The 20,605-nt window shown below is 38.1% G+C and overlaps 1 protein-coding gene across 1 annotated transcript; it reads left to right on the top strand.

Annotated features, from left to right (window-relative positions):
- The first annotated feature begins 15,610 nt into the window (after positions 1-15,610).
- Positions 15,611-15,985, top strand: LOC125819369 (uncharacterized). Its single transcript, XM_049498815.1, has one exon. It carries the CDS (start codon positions 15,611-15,613, stop codon positions 15,983-15,985), a length of 375 nt encoding a protein of 124 aa, XP_049354772.1.
- The last annotated feature ends 4,620 nt before the right edge of the window (positions 15,986-20,605 follow it).

Genomic DNA, 20,605 nt, shown 5'->3' with positions numbered 1-20,605 from the left:
CTTCAGTTGCAAAAAAGGCCCCTCAATTCCAGCAGCTCTTCCAACCACGTTCCACAAAAATTGAGCTTTATGACAAGCAACGAATAGATGTTCCCATGTTTCATCCATATTAAGGTCACAACAACAACAATACACCACCTCTTCTATCCTCATCTTGACCAAAAGTTCCCTAATAGGAATTCTTTGTTTGACCAATCTCCAGAAGAAGAAAGAGATTTTAAAGGAACCCCCTGTTTTCCATACTTTTCTAAATTCTTCCTGACATACCTCAGGAGTTCTTAAAATTTCCTAGGCTGATCTGATAGAAAACTTACCTGTGTGATTGGGCATCTAGTAAGGTTTATCCGTCTCCTCACACTGTTGAACAATATAAATTTCCTTAATAATGTGGTTTGCTACTTCTTTAGGGAAGGTATGTCTTATCAACTCCTCATTCCACTTGCCATGTACCATCAATTTACTAATGTCTTCTTGTAACATAATTAGAAGAAAATGATACTGGAAAATAGTAATGTAATGCTCCAATTTGAGACCAGTTATCATACATAATACTAGAAGATCCATTGTTAGGCTGCCACCAAATTTCTTGATCTATGGAATCCCTAGCCTGTAACATATGTTTCCAAGTCTAAGAGCCTCCCTTCCACTCCACTATTTGAGGTCTACACTTTTTACAGTATTTGTTCCACATGAAGTGCGACCACATAGAGTGTTTGGTCCTAAAATTCCACCAAAGCTTCGCAAACAAAGCTCTTGATACATCAAATAATGACCTGAAGCCTAATCCTCCTTCCATTTTAGGTTGACAAATGTCAGTCCAAGAAACCCAATGCTTGTTTTTGCAACCTTCTTTAAAACTCCACATGAATCTTGCAAATAATTTGTGTAGGTCATGAATCACACAGTTAGGAGGTATGATAGCAGATAGTTGATATATAGGGACACTTTGCAACACATTACTAATTAGAACAACCTTTCCTCCAAAAGAGAGCAATTTTCCTTTCCAAACTTGTAGTTTATTCAGCACTTTCTTCATCAGGTCAGCAAAGTGAGTTTTCCTTTTCCTAGCATGACCAATTGGACATCCTAGGTATGTTAAGGGAAACTTCCCTCTAGGAAATCCAGAGCATTCCTCTATCAGTTGAATATCTCTATGAGCAGCCATATTATGCACAAAAAAAGCACTTTCGTCTCTATTGATCTTTTGCCCTGATTGCCTTTCATATTCCTGTAAAGTATTCATTAACAAATTTATAGAGAAATTGTCAGCATTAGCAAAAATTATGGTATCATCAGCATAAGCCAAGTGAGAAATGTTTTCACTCCACTTAGGTAATCCAAAGCTCTTATACTGAGGACAAGAGTGTAGGTTATTCAATGCCCTTGAGAGAACCTCAGCAACTAATATAAATAATGAAGGGGATAGTGGGTCCCCTTGTTTGACCCCTCTAGTAGAATGGAAGAATCTGGATGCTTGCCCATTAATCAATACAGAGTACCAATTATTAGCAACTAGTCTCCAAATCTTATCTGAGAATACATTATTGAATCCCATCTTGGCAAGAACTTTCATCATAAATCCCCAGTCCACTCTATCATAAGCTTTCTCCATGTCTAGCTTAAACACTACATTAGCAGTATTACTCCTCTTTCTGATGTCTACTATGATTTCTTGTGCAAGTAAAACATTTTTAGTAATGCTCCTTCCTTTAACAAATCCAGATTGGTTATTTGAGATAAGCTTAGTGTGACGTCCCGCCACCGACATAGGCAACCCTTGCAGCGAAGAAGGCATAGAGGTTTCTAGAATAGGCTAGAAAACCTTAGATATTTCAAGAGAACTTTAGAGAAATGTAGAATTCTCTAGATAGGGGTCAAAGTGTAAATATTTGAGGGACCTCTCATGTAAATATTAATTGCACTTTAGTCCTTGGAGAGTAGTATAAATAGAGGTGCCACCATTTGCAAAGGCACCAAGCAAGTTTGTAAGCAATCTTCCAAAGCTCAATACAAAGCCTTCTTCAAAAAGCCATCTTTCTTCTTTCCAACATTTCCCTCAAACATTCTCTTAGCAAATCAAGCCCCAAAGGTTTCCTTGAGTTTACAAGATCTTGAAAGATTAGTGAGTAAACCGTCAAGGGCCACACGGAATCTTAGCCATCACTCTAAGTCCGTGACAAAGTGGTATCAGAGCGAGGTTCGATACTAAGGGAATGGCAACCGAAGGGGAATAAACGCTGCTAGTACCACCAACATCCGTCCGGATGGTGGAAAGAAGTCCCGAAAGGGCAAGAAGCACCAAAAGAGTCCTGAAGAAATGCTGTCGGATCCCACACCTAGCGAGGCACTCACATCTCATCCACCCTCGACCACGGAGGCAAGTGACGATGAACTTGGCGAGGAGGCCATCGACGTCACCGCTGGCGAAGAGTGGGTCTCAAGGGTTGAAGTGGCAAGGCAGGCCGTGGAGATATTAGGCCGACGCATGAATGTGGCCGACGGCAAATTCAAAACTCTTGAGGACTTCACCCTTGAGGAGACAGAAAACATCCGTAAGGATTGGAGGCACGTCAGCGGGCTGAATTTGAGATGAAGGAGGCCATCACTTCCTTGGAGTGCCGACTCATGGAGGCGTTAAACACAATTGAAACCATGAAAGCCAAAATGAAGGCACTTAAGGAAGACAAAGAAGCTGGAGGATCGGCGTCACCCGACTATGATAGGGAGGCCAGGGTCGAGGCTCCCAAGCCACCGATGTTCAAAGGCGTCCGTGACGCGCAAGAGGTGGAGAATTTCTTATGGCACTTGGAGAACTACTTCAAGTGTAGTCGGGTGAGAAGCGATGAAAATAAGATCAACACTGCTGTGTTGTATCTCTCCGAGATGGCCATGCTATGGTGGAGACGAAAGGAAGCTGAAATAGGGAAGGGAACGTGCGCTATCAACACGTGGGAGCAATTCCGCGAAGAATTCAAGAAAGCTTTCTTCCCTACCAACGTCATATACGAGGTTAAGCGGAAGTTCAGGGAGCTGAAGCAGACAGGAAGCATTCGGGCATACGTTAAGGAGTTCACTACTCTAACGCTTCAGATTCCCAACCTCACAGACAAAGACATGCTGTTCCACTTCATGGACGGATTACAGAATTGGGCCAAGACCGAGTTGGAACGGCGTCAGGTCAAAACCATAGATGAGGCCATCACCCAGGCAGAGTCGCTAACAGACTTCAAACATGATCGGCATGACAAGGCAAAGGCAAGGATGCAAGGAGCAGTCATGCCAAAGGTGGGGGAGACCGTGTCCGAAGCAAGGAGCAGCAGGCACACCCCAAGCAGCACGACCCCCACAGGTCGGACAGCAGACGGTTTGTGCGCCAAAACTACACGGAGAAAAGGCGCAGACCGCCAAAGGAGATGGGTGCTACATATGCGGAGGACCACACGGCTACGCCAGGTGCCCGGAGATGAAGAACCTTGGCGCCATCCTACGCGAGCGGAAGGAGAAGGACGCGCAAGGAGCAAGGGCAAGACGCGGGCACGACGCAGTTGGGCATGGTAGGACTATGCGGGGCGATAGCCAAGCAGACGGAAAAGCCAGGAGACTTCAGTACGCAATATGTAGGCATCTCCATAAATGGACGTGCAGCTCGTGCCATGGTGGACACCGGGGCAGAAGCTAATATCATGACCAAGGCGGCCGCAGAAAGGTTAGGACTGAAATATGTTCCAAGCAACACCCGCCTTAAAACGGTCAATGCACCACCGACCCCCGTGTGTGGAATCGCCCAGGGAGTAAGCATCACGTTAGGAAGCTGGCAAGGTAAGACAAACTTTACCGTCGCTCCTTTGGATATCTTTGACATCATTCTTGGGCAAGAGTTCTTCCAGCAGTGCCACACGATGATTGACCCCCAACTCCAACGACTCATGGTCCTGGAGCGAGAAGGGTCATGCATGGTACCTCTAGTCAAGGTACCAAAGAAGGAAGGACACGCCCTCCTATCGGCCATGCAGATTATGAAAGGCCTAAGAAAGGGGAGCCGACATTCCTAGCCACCATTGCAAGCTCAAAAGAAGACAATGGTGATAAGAAATCCTTGCCACCGATCGTGGAGAAGGTCCTTGAGGAAAACAAGGACGTGATGCCGGCCGAGCTGCCAAAGACCCTACCTCCGAGACGCGAGGTAGACCACAAGATAGAACTGGAGGTTGGAGCTAAGCCACCTGCACATGCACCTTACCGCATGGCTCCACCCGAGTTAGAGGAGCTAAGGAAACAGTTGAAAGAGCTCCTCGAAGCCGGTCACATTCGTCCGTCTAAGGCACCTTATGGCGCGCCGGTATTATTCCAGAAGAAGAAGGACGGATCCTTGCGCTTATGCATCGATTATCGGGCGCTTAATAAGGTAACGATTAAGAACAAATATCCTATCCCGCTTATCGCAGATTTATTTGACAGACTGGGACAGGCCAAGTACTTCACAAAGATGGACCTCCGAAAAGGGTACTACCAAGTACGCATCGCAGAAGGAGATGAGCCGAAGACAGCGTGCGTAACCAGATATGGAGCATTCGAGTGGTTGGTGATGCCTTTTGGCCTAACCAATGCACCCGCCACATTCTGCACGCTGATGAACAAGATCTTTCAGCCCTACCTAGACCAGTTCGTGGTAGTGTACTTGGACGACATAGTCATCTACAACAACACTTTGGAGGAGCACGTAGAGCATTTAAGGAAGGTCTTCCAAGTCTTAAGAGAAAACCAGCTTTATGTTAAGCGGGAGAAATGCGAGTTCGCCCAACATGAAGTGCATTTCTTGGGACATGTCATTAGCCAGGGCGAACTTCGGATGGATGACGCCAAAGTACGGGCAATCAAAGAATGGGAGGTGCCCACCAACGTGACCGAGCTGCGTTCGTTTCTCGGACTTGCGAATTATTACCGCAGGTTCATAAGGGGTTACTCCGCAAAGGCCGCTCCGCTGACCGAGCTATTAAAGAAAAATAAGCCGTGGGTATGGAGCGCGGAGTGCAACAGGCGTTCGAAGGTCTAAGACCGCGATAACAGAAGAGCCGGTCTTGACGCTGCCCAACTTCTCAAAGACCTTCGAAGTACACACGGATGCCTCAGACTTCGCCATAGGGGGAGTCTTAATGCAAGAAAGACACCCCATAGCTTTCGAGAGCTGCAAGTTGAGCGAGACCGAGCGTCGTTACACGGTGCAGGAAAAGGAAATGACGGCCATAGTGCATTGCCTGCGCACATGGAGACATTACTTGTTAGGCTCCAAGTTCGTGGTCAAGACAGACAACGTAGCCACTAGCTACTTTCAATCACAGAAAAAGATCACACCGAAACAAGCTAGATGGCAGGACTTTCTAGCTGAGTTCGACTACGTCTTGGAGTATAAACCAGGAAGAGGCAATGTTGTGGCCGATGCACTAAGCAGGAAGGCCGAGCTAGCTGCCATCACTACAGCTCATTGTGATATTCAAGATGCAATTAGGGATGGCATGCAACATGACCCCGAAGCCAAGAAGCTGATGGAGTTAGCCGCCCAAGGCAAGACTAGGCGCTTTTGGGTAGAGGAAGACCTTTTGCTCACAACCGGTCGCAGGGTCTACGTGCCGAAGTTCGGGACCATCAGGCGGCGAATAATCAGGAAAGCCACGACACACCGTGGGCCGGGCATCCAGGGCAGCGAAGAACAAGGGCGCTGATCGAAGCTATTTATTTCTGGCCACGTATGCGGGACGATATCGAGTGCTATGTGCAGACTTGTCTTGTGTGCCAGCAAGACAAAGTAGAACAAAAGCATCCGGGAGGACTATTGGAGCCACTACCCGTAGCGGAACGTCCATGGGAGAGCGTAACTATGGACTTCATCACTTCACTACCTAAGTCCGACGGGTATGGACTATTATGGTCGTGGTGGATAGGTTCTCGAAGTATGCCACCTTTATACCCGCACAGCCGGATGCACTGCAAAGGAGGCCGCTCGATTGTTCTTCAAGAACGTGGTGAAGTATTGGGGGTTGCCAAGACACATCATTAGCGACAGAGACCCCCGCTTTACTGGGAACTTTTGGAAGGAGCTGTTCGAGATACTTGGCACTAAACTTCATTTCTCCACAAGTTTCCACCCGCAGACAGACGGCCAGACAGAACGTATTAACGCCCTGTTGGAGTGCTACTTAAGGCACTATGTCAGTGCGCATCAGAAGGATTGGGCCAGACTCCTAGACATGGCGCAGTTTTCATATAATTTGCAAAGGAGTGAGTCCATCCGGGCGCACGCCGTTCGAGTTGGCGACGGGCCAACAGCCCCAACTCCACATTCTTTGCCAGCCGCTTTTGAAGGGAAGAGTTTGGGAGCTTACTATCTTGCCAAAGAATGGGAAGAACAGCTTGACACTGCCAAGTCTTATTTGGACAAGGCAGCAAACAAGATGAAGAAATTTGCCGACTGCAGACGACGTCCCACGGACTATAAGGAAGGCGACATGGTCTTGGTGAAGTTCAATCCAAGACAGTTCAAGGCACTAAGAGGCGTTCATCAAAACTTAGTGCGAAAATATGAGGGGTCCGTTCAAGATCGTAGCCAAGGTAGGCAAGATCTCATACAAGGTGGAGTTGCCTCACACTTCAAAATCCATCCGGTGTTCCATGCAAGCGTCCTCAAGCCTTACCACGAAGGACAAGGAAGACACTAGCCGGAACCAACCCCGCCGGGCCCCCATTACCGTCACTGCCTCGCACGACCGGAGATTGAAGCTATCATAGATTATCAAGCCAAACGGAAGCGAGGCCAACAAGCCAGCGCCATGTTCCTTGTGCATTGGAAGGGACAATCTCCAGAGGAGGCCACATGGGAGAGATATGAAGACTTGTGGCAATTTAAAGACCAAGTCCGGGATTTCTGCAGCAGTGCCGCGTCGTCGTATCATCAGGTGGGGGAGCATGTGACGTCCCGCCACCGACATAGGCAACCCTTGCAGCGAAGAAGGCATAGAGGTTTCTAGAATAGGCTAGAAAACCTTAGATATTTCAAGAGAACTTTAGAGAAATGTAGAATTCTCTAGATAGGGGTCAAAGTGTAAATATTTGAGGGACCTCTCATGTAAATATTAATTGCACTTTAGTCCTTGGAGAGTAGTATAAATAGAGGTGCCACCATTTGCAAAGGCACCAAGCAAGTTGTAAGCAATCTTCCAAAGCTCAATACAAAGCCTTCTTCAAAAAGCCATCTTTCTTCTTTCCAACACTTTCCTCAACATTCTCTTAGCAAATCAAGCCCTAAAGGCTTCCTTGAGTTTACAAGATCTTGAAAGATTAGTGAGTAAACCGTCAAGGGCCACACGGAATCTTAGCCATCACTCTAAGTCCGTGACATTAGGCAGCAGTCACTCTAACCTGTCATGAATGAGTCTAGTTTTGATCTTATTTAAGAAGTTACTCAGATTGATAGGTCTTAAATCAGAAAAAGAGACCATCTTTTCTCTTTTAGGGATTAAGATCAGATTAGTGTGAGTAATAGATTTTGGTAAAGTCAAACCACTAAAAAAGGCTTGTATTACAGCAAATACATCATAACTAACAATATCCCAGCAAAACTGATAAAAATGACCTGTAAATCCATCAGGACCACTAGCACTGGCTCCATTCAACTCAAAAACTACCCTTCTGACTTCATCTAATGAAAGAGACCTGTTCAATTGCACATTATGTTCTTCAGATACCATCCCAGGAACTAAATCAATTAAGGTCATATCTATATCATCTGACCCTCCTGTAAATTGCTCATGATAAAATTTGTTGGCTTCTGTCTCCACTTCCTTACCCTCAGCCCATGTACCATCAGCTTTCTAAATTTTATCAATGTGGAGTCTCTTCCTTCTGCCTTTTACTAGATTATGGAAAAATTTAGTATTTCTATCCCCTTCTGTGAACCACTGAATAACTAATTTCTGTCTCCAAAACTCTTCCTCAAAGTGTAGATACTTATTATACTCAGCTTGAGCTCTACTAAGTACCTCTCTGTTGACAGTAGAATGTGTTTTCTCAAACAATTGTTCCTTAACTCTGACAATATCTTCCCTGATGATAAGTTGTTGGAAAATATCACCATAACACTCTCTGCTCCACTTTCTCAAAGCTTGCCTAGTTCTCTTCATCTTCAACTTCAAGTTTACAAAAACATCTGAGGTTCCATCAGCAACCCAATTCTGCTGCACCACCTCTTTAAACTCTTCTTTCTCAGTCCAAAATTTAAGAAATCTGAAAGGTTTATAAAGATGTGGAACTTGTCCACCACAAGTTAATAACATTGGAGCATGATCAGATCCAGACCTAGCAAGAATATCTAATTTTACATTCCCCATTTCTCCCAAAAATAGATTGTTTACAAAGATTCTGTCCAATCTTTTGAAGATACACTCCTCATCAGCCCTACCATTCCACCATGTGAATGGACTTCCATTTAATCTTATATCAACCAATTCACAAGAATTTGTGCAGAAAGCAAAGTCTTCCACTTCAGAAGGATAAACTGGCAGACCACCTATTTTCTTTTCTGGAGACAAAATTAGATTAAAATCACCTCCTACCAACCATGGATATACAATACTCTGATCAATAGAGTAGATCGCATTCCACAATTGTAGTCTTTCATAGGAACTACATTTTGCATATACCAAGGTATCGATCATTTGATGGCCATTATCAAATAGTAATTTCACAGTCAGTTGTTGTTCCGAGTCAGATATTACCTCCACTTGAATATTCTCTTGTACAAATATCCATATCTTCCCATTTACATTATAATTTGCATATGACATGCTCAACCTTCTTTTATATGATTGAATATGCCTTATATCTTGAAAAGGTTCCATAAGAGCCACCACATCAAATTTATGGTGTCTATGCAACATTGTACTATGTGGAATGAATGATGAATCCTCACAGATCTAATATTCCATATCAAAACTTTGTACATCATTTTAGATTTGTTCTTACAGTCCTCACCGGGTTGACCCTAATAGGTCCTTGAGGTTTAATCTTTCTCTTCTTTGTTATCTCTTGTGTTGATAGTCCTGCTTCTATACACACCTCAATGAGGTTATTTTGGTCATCACATTCATCCTGTTCCTCCACCTTAGCCCTCTCCTATTGTGCAACCTTTATTTGATTCTCCTTGTTTACCCCTTGATGAGATACCAATTCATGAAACATTTGCATGGGAAAACTTTGATGTGTATCAACAAAAGGAATTAACCTTGTATCTGCAGGTGTTGAAAGTGCTATTTCCAAGTGCCTCATTGGCTTGCTCACAATATGCAAGGGCTAACAATTCTTCTTGTTCAGATATCTGGGTCCCATCAACACATTCAATCTGTAAAGGGCTGAGAAATATGTCTCCCTGACTGGTAGCTGATGTCTCCTCCTTTGTCCATTTTACAATTGATTGATATTCACCATTAGGCCTAACATTAACCTCTTTTGTTCTATTCTGCGGATTGGCATATGCTACAATATTCATGTTTTCATCTTCCAGCTTATCTTTATCCATTAATGTATGCTCTTCTATGTCCAAGTTTATATTGCAACTTGTAATGATTGACAACTCCCATGTAGTATATGTTTGTGAATGACTTTTTTGTTCATCTCTGCACTGCATCTCTGTGATTGTTTGCCTGCTAGTTCTCTGATCATGTCTGTCCTTTACCTTATAGAAAAAATTACACACCCATCCTTTAGTGCACTCCTGTACTCCTTTATCTGTAATTATTCTCTGCCCTGCTTCAGCATCAATATCAGTATTTTCTTCTGTAAGAGCATTAAAAGGGTTACTAGTAGTAACCTTTACTTTCTCTATTTTTCTTCCACTATCATCAGCTGCGATATTGGTATCCCTTTAAGAAAACGTAGTAGGGACCCACTGCTTATAAACTTTTCCTTGAACTCTCTGATGTTGTTTAAATACCTCATTGTCATTCCCCTTTTCATCCTCTGTTGGTTCCTTCTTTTTCAATTCTGGGTGTAGAATTCTACACTCTTCCTCATTATGCCCGTGTAATCTGCACTTCTTGCAATATTTAGGTAGCATGTCATATACTACTCTAATCTTCTCCACTCTGGACGTATTCTTAATAGGATCAGCAACTTCCACCAGGTTAGGTAGCTGTGAATTGGTTTCCCTATAGTTGTCGCTAGTGAAAATAGAGATTCCTTCCCAAAAAATGTAGGCCATAGGTCAGGAAAAGAAATCCATGCCATAGCTTGAGTGGTTTCTTCAGTAACTTTGAATTTTTTATCATATATTAGAGGTCTCATAAGTGATGTAATACGAGGGTTTAGCCATCATATTCACAAAATCTTCAAATAGTTCCAACCTTATTAATACATGCTTGTTTCTCAATAAACCGATCTGGAAGTCTCCTTTAATATGACATTGAGCTTCCTTAATTCCTCCAATTGTGGCCAGCCAAAAGAGAACTTTCCTATCACCGCATATTGAAGGTTTTCCAATGCATTCATCCTCTTAACTTCATCCTCCGTCTATGTCACACTTGTAACACCATTCTTGAAAGTAGGAATATTGGGGAGCCCACCTGGGGCTTATCATTTTTCAGAGAGTTAATATGCAGAGGTTTTAGAAGAGATGCATAGTTGCCTTTATTGGATTTCATCCTATATGTTTCCCAATATAAGGACAATAATTTCATTTCTTCTACCAATATGATAAAAATGACTTTTCATTTGCACTTTGCAATGACTTTTCATTTTCCCTCCAAAATTGGTTCCCCCACTTTCATTGGTTCTTCCTTTTTCTATTTTCTCTTTTTATTTCTCATTCACACCTTGCTAAACCCAACAATTTATTAGGATTAGAAAGGAGAGAGTGGGATCGGTTGAAGACCAGCCATCACCGCCGATTGGCCAACGACCGCTCCGATCATAGATTCAGACGTAAAAGGTTAGGGTTTGCATGAAAATCGGATCGACCTAAACCTTACAAAAAGAGGAGATGAGAAAGTAATAGTAACCTTTTATATATATATATATATATATATATATATATAGGAGGATATGTAAAAGCTAATGTGGCACCTCTCATAAAAGGTATTTAGCTATTTTCTTTGATAATTTTTTCCTAGCAGGCCACTAGCCATTGTGTAAACTGTAACTGTTCACATTTATTTCTTATTTAAATTAAAAGGGCATCAAAGATGAAATGTCCCGACCTATCATATTCCAACTACTATAATTTATGTCGCGTGTATTCATTGTTAAGGGAAAAACAGTTTCTACATTGAGTTTTCATTGTTACAGAAACCGTCATTTTTTGCATTGAAACTATTCTAAATTCATTATAATTAGACATTTAGAATAGTGAATGACTGCATAATTAAGTTTCAGATTCAAAAACCTCTCATTTTCTGATATTAAATGACGAAAATTTATGACGTTTTTGTAAATTATATTATAAGATACAGTTGAAAAAGTGAACAGAGCAACGAGCGGTTGGTGTTGTAAACGACCTTCACCAACAAAGAGAAATGAAGTTATAGGATCATAAAAGCTTACCCAAATAATTTTGCACAAGAAATTCTTTCAAAAATCGCCTTCAAAGGTAGTCCAAGCTCAAAAATGAAAAATGGGGATTAGACTCCAAAAATGGCAGGTCAAAACCCCCCTCTGATGTCGCTTTTGCGACCATAGGTTCACTTAAGCAAACCCCACAAAATTTGGGGCCATCGCAATCGTAAACCAGACCTTTACTAACACAAAGGTTGTGAAAGCGGAGGTCCTTCGCAAACGCGTAGGTCAACAAGAGTTAACCCTTTCGCAAAACTCAACCGAACCTCGCTAACGTGAGGCTCGCAAAAGTGAGATGTCTCGCGTGATCGCGAGGCGCACCAAAACGCAAACATCAGTAAAATCAACAATCTCCCAAAACATCAAAAGGACCCTCGAGATTCATTCGGAATCCCGTACACACAAACCACATATGCAAATCAATTATGCTCGACGTTCCAGTCTCAATGGAATCGTCGAAATACAAATCTGATGTCTCCTTGACCCGACATCTCTGAAAATTACAAGAAACTAACTCAACGCCTAAAAAGGCTAAAACAAGCTCGAAACATATTTAAAATCAACTAAGACCTCAAATAGGCCTAAAATCATCCCCCAAATCTAACCGAACTCTCGAAATTTCGATTCGAGCATCCGAACCTCATAATGTTGTCCAAAGTCAACTAAAGGCAAAATTTCCACAATTCAGAATTTAGAACCTCAAATCCTCAAAAATACTCTAAACCTGAAACCGACAACTCTAACAAATCAAATTCCACATTCCAGGACTAATGAAATCGATTGAATTCCATTTCGACACTCGAAACTCCAAAAGACACCGGAAATCACTTTCTTAACACTTTAGCCTTTCAAACTCAAAACTTACTGAATTCTCAACTTTAAACTCAAAGTTTGAAACCAACTTTCAAAACTAAATCATTAAAGACTCGGGGTCGCTATCGAGAGGCGCAAATGGTAAATTCATGGAACTTTTAAACAATGGTCGATCGGGTCATTACAGGGATTGAAACCTTGATGTTTCAAAAATATTCTGCCCATGTCTCAAATGCTCATTGTGATCGCGACCTAGAGCCACGCGATCGCGATGAGTAAGACAGTCAACTCATTTAAGTTGACCACCGCGATCGCAACAAGACCCACGGGATTACGATGCACCTCAAATTGATGCTACGCGATTGTGATGAGGGAGTCTCGCGATGACCAAAATGGTCATGAACCTGAACCAGAAACCAGCAAAAATAACTGAACTCAAAATAATCGTAAGGACCCTATGAATTCGTTTAGAACCTCGTACATACAAACTATATATGCAAATCAATTATACTCGGCGTTCATCACTCAATAGAACTGTCAAAATACGAGTACATTGTCTCTTTGACCCGACATCCGTGAAAATCACAAGAAGCTAACACAATGCTTAAATGACTAAAACAAGCTCGGGACCTATCAAAAATCAACCAAGACCTCACTTGGGCCTAAAATCATCCCCCAAATTCAATAAAACTATCGAAATTTTAATCTGAGCATTCGAACCCCAAATGTTAACCAAAGTCAACCCAAAAGCTAAATTTTCATAATTTCACAGCTTAGGACCTCAGATCTTCAAAAGGACTGATTTGAAGCCCACAACTCTCACAATCCAGATTGCACAATCCGAGACTGATGGAATCGACGAAATTCTATTTCGACCCTCAAAACTCTAAAAGATAATGAAAATCACTTTCTTAATAATATTAACCTTTCAAAATCAAAACTTACAAAACTTTGAACTTTAAACTCAAAGTTTGAGACTAACTTTCAAAACTCAATTATAAAAGACTCGGGGTCGATATCGGGAGGGATAAAATGGTAAATTCACAAAAAAATTTAAAACTAACCAACCGGATCATTACAAATAAATTAAATTACTGACAAATTTAATTCAATGATTAATTTCTTTTAGAGCACTGCTTAACTTAATTCATGTCTCGGATTCAAAAATTCACTTGCAAGGTTTGACACAATGAAAACTTATAAGCTTCTCAAAAAGACATGTTATCAATCTCTATCGAGACATGAATTTCATCAACTAATTTATTATTTCACCGATATATGTTATCATCATCAAACCTACCAGGCATATTGATCCATATGAGAATCTCACATTCTAATAAATCAAAACAATAATTAATATATACAAATCATAAACATTTATGTAAATTCTCCATGTTAAGATTACATATATATATTAATCAATAAATTAAATTACTGATGAATTTAATTCAATGATTAATTTCCTTTAGAGCATTGCTTAACTTATTTTATGTGTTGGATTCAAAAATTCACTTGCAAGGTTTGACACGATGAAAACTTATAAGCTTCTCGAAAAGGCATATCATCAATCTCTATATCGAGACATGAATTCCATCAACTAACTTATTATTTCACCAATATATATTATCATCATCAAATCTACCAGGCATATTGACCCACGTCAGAATCTCACCTTTTAATAAATCAAATAATTAATATATACAAATCATGATATTTATATCAGGATTAAGAATACAAGTACATTTAATAGTTTAGAGAATATGCTTTTAAAATGCACTATATCGTCTAAAGCGGTTATCTCTACTCGGTCACGTTCAATACATATAAAATGCACTAGCACAAGAAGTTGGAACTATATCGTTCCCATAATCAAGATAAATTATACATAATCTTGTGCTACAATCGTACCGATGACATGTCCAATTTCCATCTTAATTAGATTGTGAACAAAAAAAAACTTTATACTTGTAAGAACCAAAGATTTAATCCTTGGATAAAACTTTTATACACTAAACCATCTACTATATAAGTAAACAGACACCATAAACGATTATATGATCTATTAAATTTTTTATTAAAACTGAATAAATAATTATTCTATAATAGATACTATATCTAAACATATGGTTAATAATATAGATCCCAACAAATTAACCATAGTTAAATATTGAAAGTTATGTACGAACACATACCCATGCATTTATTGATTTAATATACATACTAATGTGAGTTAATTTTATTATCAAAACTTGATTTTAGGAAAGCAAAAAAAAGTGACCTAATTTGTGGTGAAAGCAATAGGAATTATCCCTAATAAAAAAAATTTAAAAAGAAGACGTGAAAATGAATTAAAATGAATTTCAATGTGCAATAATTGAAGAAAATGAAGGTTTGCCAAAAATACAGTCGTAAGTTTCACAGATTTCCTCTTCACTGTTGATGATTACAACTTTGCACTTAAAGCGTTACCTACTTAAAAGTAATAAATCAACAGTATAAATATATATTTTTACACTATTAAGCTAATTAAAGTATATTTATAGGTAATTAAAATGTGAAATTTGATATCTCAAAACCGCTTAGGGTAGGATGTTTGTTAGATAGTTTTACGTTATCTGACATATTCTTTTATACTATTAGGGGTACTATTACTCATAGTATTAGTACTCTTGTAGTTGTTTGCCATTTGAGTTCATTTTTTATCGGTGGTTTCTTTTATGCTTCGATTATCGTTTCATCTATAATGACTATTGTTTAGAATAATTTGTCAAATTACGTTATCTATAATATTTGACTCATTTCAATTACTTTCTTTCTCTATAGTGCTTTGTAGTACTTCTTTTTCTTGAGCCGCCGATGGTCTATCAGAAACAGTCTCTCTAACTCTAAAGTAATGGTAAGGCTTGTATACATTATTCCCTCCTCAAATCCCACTTTGTGAGATTACTCTACGTATATTGTTGTTATCATTTGTAATAATTGAAGATGACCACACTAATAGTGATGTTTACACCATCATTAGTGTAAAACTATAACTCTTATTAGAACAAATAAATAAAACCTGCCAAAGAAAACTGACATTTTACCTAGGAGTCCAAAACTACCCCTTAAGCAAACCTTGAATAGTAAATTAGTCTATAATTATTTAATCATATGAGCATGAAGAATAAGCACCTTAAAAACAAACAAAATTAAAGTAATGGAAAATGAATGTAATTTTCCAAGAAAACTTCGTTATGATATTAGTATGTCAAAAAGAACAAGAAAAACAGCGAAAGAAGAAGACGTTGTGGTTGAAAGTGTGGAGTATCATGATGAAGAATTGATGAATAATTCAGATGAGAAGAAGAGTTTAAAGCAATTGATTGAAGGTAGAAGGACTTCTTTGGGACACCATTTTACAGAAGAAGAAAGACAAGTTCAAATAGTTGTAAAACAGGCAGAGAATAATGGTGTTAAATTCAAGGAAGTGGTTAGTCGTTATGCTAAAGTTTTAAGCCATATGATTAAGCTTAAGAGAAAGAAGCCTGCAGGTTACATATTGAAGATGCAAGTACATACTAATAAATATTAATCTTGATCATCCATGTTTTACTATCTATTCATTCAACTCTTTTCTATTTTCATTTAAGGAAAAGAAATGTTTATATATGCAAATGTAGTCGAACCCAATAGATTTTATTTAAACATGTATTTGTGTTTATTAAATATGATGGATCATCAGTGACATCTCCAAGAAGTCGAAATGAGATGTTCAAACTTTCGATAGAGTAAAAAATAGATAAATTTCAAAATATTAATATGGAAAAATTGTCCATTGTCAAAAAATAACGAATGTGATTTAGAGATGATGATTGCATCGCGAGGGAGTGATAAGAAAGAAGAAAAACAGAGTTGCTAGAAATTCTGGCTTGCTATGTCTGATGCTGCCTGCCTCTATTTTTGTCTACTATGGTATTATATATTTGAATCCGCTTGTGCAAAGTTATAGGTCCGCTACTGAAACATGGCTGTCAGGTGATAACAGAAGTAATACAATTCATGTGAGATTGATTAACTTGAATATAGCAGTAGCTTTACAAGATCAAAAAAGGAATCTCGGTTTTGTTGATACAGAAAAGTAACATCTGATAAAAAGGAATTTGCCATCGTACACAAGTTTCATGTGTGGCCAATCTAGGGCCATTTATACTTATAGGTATGTTAAAAGCAACGAGCTTAACATATAGTAGTTGATTAAACATAATGCATAATTACGTAACTACTAAACAAAACATTTAACATTGCTAGCTCTTCTCATGGAAAAACTAACATACTACTGTAAATTGGTATCCCTTGTCGTCTATGGAGTCTCCAAAGAGAAAAGATAAGTGCCACCTTTAGGGAGGTGGACTAGGCAGGACGACAGAACTTTCACGACAGCATGAGATTTAATCACGTCCAAACTGTCTTGGATTTTCCATATTTGAATATGTCACAAAACCTGCTACAGCTAAAAAGAGTGAACTTACAACAGGAACGTCTGACATCGAGTAGCCATAAGGACTAACTAGAAGAACAACACCACAAGCATCAGATAAATCGCCAAGGACAATGACAAATTCAACAGAGGAGAAGGATCAAATATACAACCTAAACAAGAAGGAGAAGGATCAAATATACATTTTTTAATCCAATCAAATGTTTCAGTATCATATGCGAAGACCAAAGAGAAGGATATGTCCCAAATTTCAACTTCATACTTCATTGGAAGTAAAAATGAATCACATTTGGTTCCTGAACTTGTAATTGATCGTATATTATTAAACTTATGATGAAATGTACGCAGACCTTAACACAAGTAAAAATGAATCACATTTCTTATTCCAGTACTTTTTATCACTTGCCCACTTTTTCCATGATCTTTCTATTTAATCCCTCAAAAGGAAATTTTAAATGGAGCAAACCAAAATAGCTAACCTCCTAAAATTCTATCGTCTTACTTATTTGAAGGATGTAACAGAATGGAGAATAACTTGTATCTTATTCCATTATGTAAGATGTATAAATACAAATACAATGAGCTCTAATTAAGGAAACTAAATAAGGAAGGAATCAAAAGATATTCTATCATATCCCTACATACTGCTAGAGATTCTATCATATCCCTACATAATTGTTAAGCTATGTTCACTACACCTAAAGGTGTCTACAATCATTTTGTAACACTCCCCCTCAAGTTGGAGCATAGATATTAATCACGCCCAACTTGTTACAAAGATAATCAATTCGAGTTTCATTCAATACCTTTGTGAATAAATCACCTAGTTGCTCTCATGTCTTCACGTAGCCAGTGGAAATCAGGCTTTTTTGAATCTTCTTACGAATAAAATGTCAGTCAACCTCAATATGTTTATTCTTTCATGATACACCGGATTCAAGGCAATATGGAGCGCAACTTGATTATCACACCAGAGTTTTGCTGGTATATGATGCTTCAACCCAATTTCTGTTAAAAGATGATGTATCCACATGATCTCATGTAGACTGCGACCTAGCCACTACAACAAATGTGATATATAGCTACGAAATTATTAGCTACGATATCAAATTCATCACTAGTTATTCGCTTTTAGTGACAAAATTTACTTTTCGTGCTTAAATATATGAGATACATACTTTTAGTGACGAAACAAAAAAATCCGTAGCAAAGTTCGTCTACTATAGTTTACCACCAAAAAATTAATTGGCGCCATTTGTTAAGTAGTGTTAGTTACGAATTTAAAGTTATCGGTGACACATTATTTCGTCACTAATAATGTATCTAATTCATGACAAATTACTTTGTCTTAAAATTTATTGATTTTTTTACCCAAAAAAATTTCATCTAAAAAAATATGTTGTTACAATATCGACAAATTTGAATTCGTAGTTAAATATTATAAGTTTTAGCTATAAGAATTTAGCTTTAATTATGATATTTATTTTCGTCACTAATAGTATAAATAATTGGTGACAAAGATTTTATTGTCTCTAAACAATCTATGATTTAGTGACAACAAAAAAATTGTCACAAAATATGTAAAGTGTTAAATAGCGACGACTTAAAATTTGTAGTGAATAATTCAACTATTTGCTACGAAAAAAATTCATAGCTAAATAAATTTTTTTTTTGCTACAATTGTTCATAATTACAAGTGACAACTTACAAAAAGAATAGTATAAGTGCTTCATAAGAAATAGACAGAATCCTTTCGTTAATTGGCGAGGGAAAATATTAAAACCAACGAATTCGGTCCATTTTGTAAAAATGAAAAAGTTCAATTCATGAATTTTCTTAAAATTACACAATTATAAAATGCATCATTTCAAAAATACAATCCAGGTTATAAGTATCGTGAGTGGGGTACGATTCTGCCACTAGATCACTAATATTTGTTGGTTTAACACTTTGTTTTTTATTTGATACACTTTCATCGATAAAGACGATAGAAAAAATAATTTCTCAAGTCTTGGTGCTAATTTTTGTGCGTGTCTATTGATTCGTCATTGGTAAACTACATAGACTAAGTCGATCTATTTGCTTATGTCTAAAAATATGTAGATATTTAATAGTAGTTCCACAAATGCACGTAGATCAACTATACAGAGATAACATCGACTTACAAACTTAGACTTTGCAAAGGTGCGAAATATTTCATGAATTTCTATTAACTTTTCCATCAGTGTGAAAATCAAAATAAACTAAAAAATGAAAGCACAAATGAAAGAAATGAACAACCTAGGATTTCAAATATATTATGATGAAGTACTATAGTTATGGGTATCGATGTTTTTTTTTTTACAAAATAAATTGATTTACTGACCGAATTGAACCGATTATTCAATTTTTTAAATAAAATCAAAAGTTTAATTTTATATAAAGTTATAATTGTACTATATAATTTTTAAAATTTATAAAAATAACAGAATCGTACTAAATATATTTAAAGATATGTTAAAAAATATACAGTTTAATTAAAATATAATCTACATTTGAATGAATTGTGAGTGGTAAATTTCATGCACTTGTGTATGTGTATAAATAATCATATAATATATTATATCTACAGAAGTTATATTTGAAAGAAGTGAATGAAGTAGAAAATAAATTAAAAATGAGAGACAAGAGAGAGTTGATCGGATGGTAAGCACTCCTCACTTCCAACCTTAAGGTTGTGAGTTCGAATCTCCAAGAAAGCATGATGTGGGAGCTCCTAAGGAGGAGTTTAAAATAAATTTGAGATGGGGCCGGGGGGGGGGGGGGGGGGGAGGATAATAGGAAAATTAACCTTTTTTATAATAATAAAATTGTCCCTAATTAATACATTTAATAACAAAATAATTGTTGGTATATAAAATATAGTCATTAGTGACGAAATTAGATTTTGTTCAACTACAAAATGCATATAACTTTAGAGACAACTGATATCGTCACTGATTGAAGTAAAATAATTAGCGACGATATAATTTTATCGGTAGTAATAACCTTTTTAGTGACAAAACATACTATTATCTATAAAAAAATACTTTTTACAACAAATGAATTTGTCACAAATGTTTAAGCATTTGGGGACAATTTTTCTTTTTGTAGTTCATATAATACTTTTAGCGACGAAGCACTAAATCGTCTTTGTATACTTTTAGAGACACACATTTAGTGACGACTAAGTAACAAATTATTTTTCGTCTCACAAGATTTTTAGTGACGAAATATGATTTATAAATGACGAAATTATTTGTCCCTGATAATCGAATTTGTTGTAGTGAGCTTTGTACTCATATTATGCACTGGATCGAGATACAACATTTTTCTTCCTACTCCTCCATGATACCAGGTTCCCTCCAACAAAGACACAATAACCTATAGTCGATCTTCTATCAATTTTCGATCCAGCCCAATTGACATCTGCAAAACACTCAATACGAGTATGGTCGTGATTCCGATACAGTATGCCAAGTCCAGGAGCTCCTTTCAAGTAACATAGAATCTGTTCTAAAGTTGCCCAATGTTTGACCGTAGGCGCGAACATGAACTGGTTAACAACACTTACTACTAAAGCAATATCAGGACGAGTCACAATAAAGTAGTTTAATTTTCCAACTAACCTTATGTATCAAAAGGATCGTCATCATCTTTCATAAGATGCATATTGGGAACCATTGGAGCACTGCA

This window comes from Solanum verrucosum, unplaced genomic scaffold (genome assembly GCF_900185275.1).
Source record: "Solanum verrucosum unplaced genomic scaffold, falcon-dt-bn FXZP01000207.1, whole genome shotgun sequence".
NCBI lineage: Eukaryota > Viridiplantae > Streptophyta > Magnoliopsida > Solanales > Solanaceae > Solanum > Solanum verrucosum.
The sequence above is the reverse complement of the archived record's forward strand: the minus strand, read 5'-3'. Positions and strand labels throughout refer to the sequence as shown.

Bases quoted from the DNA above. Each gene is read 5' to 3' on its own strand.
- LOC125819369 (XM_049498815.1), top strand. From the start codon at position 15,611: ATGGAAAATGAATGTAATTTTCCAAGAAAACTTCGTTATGATATTAGT.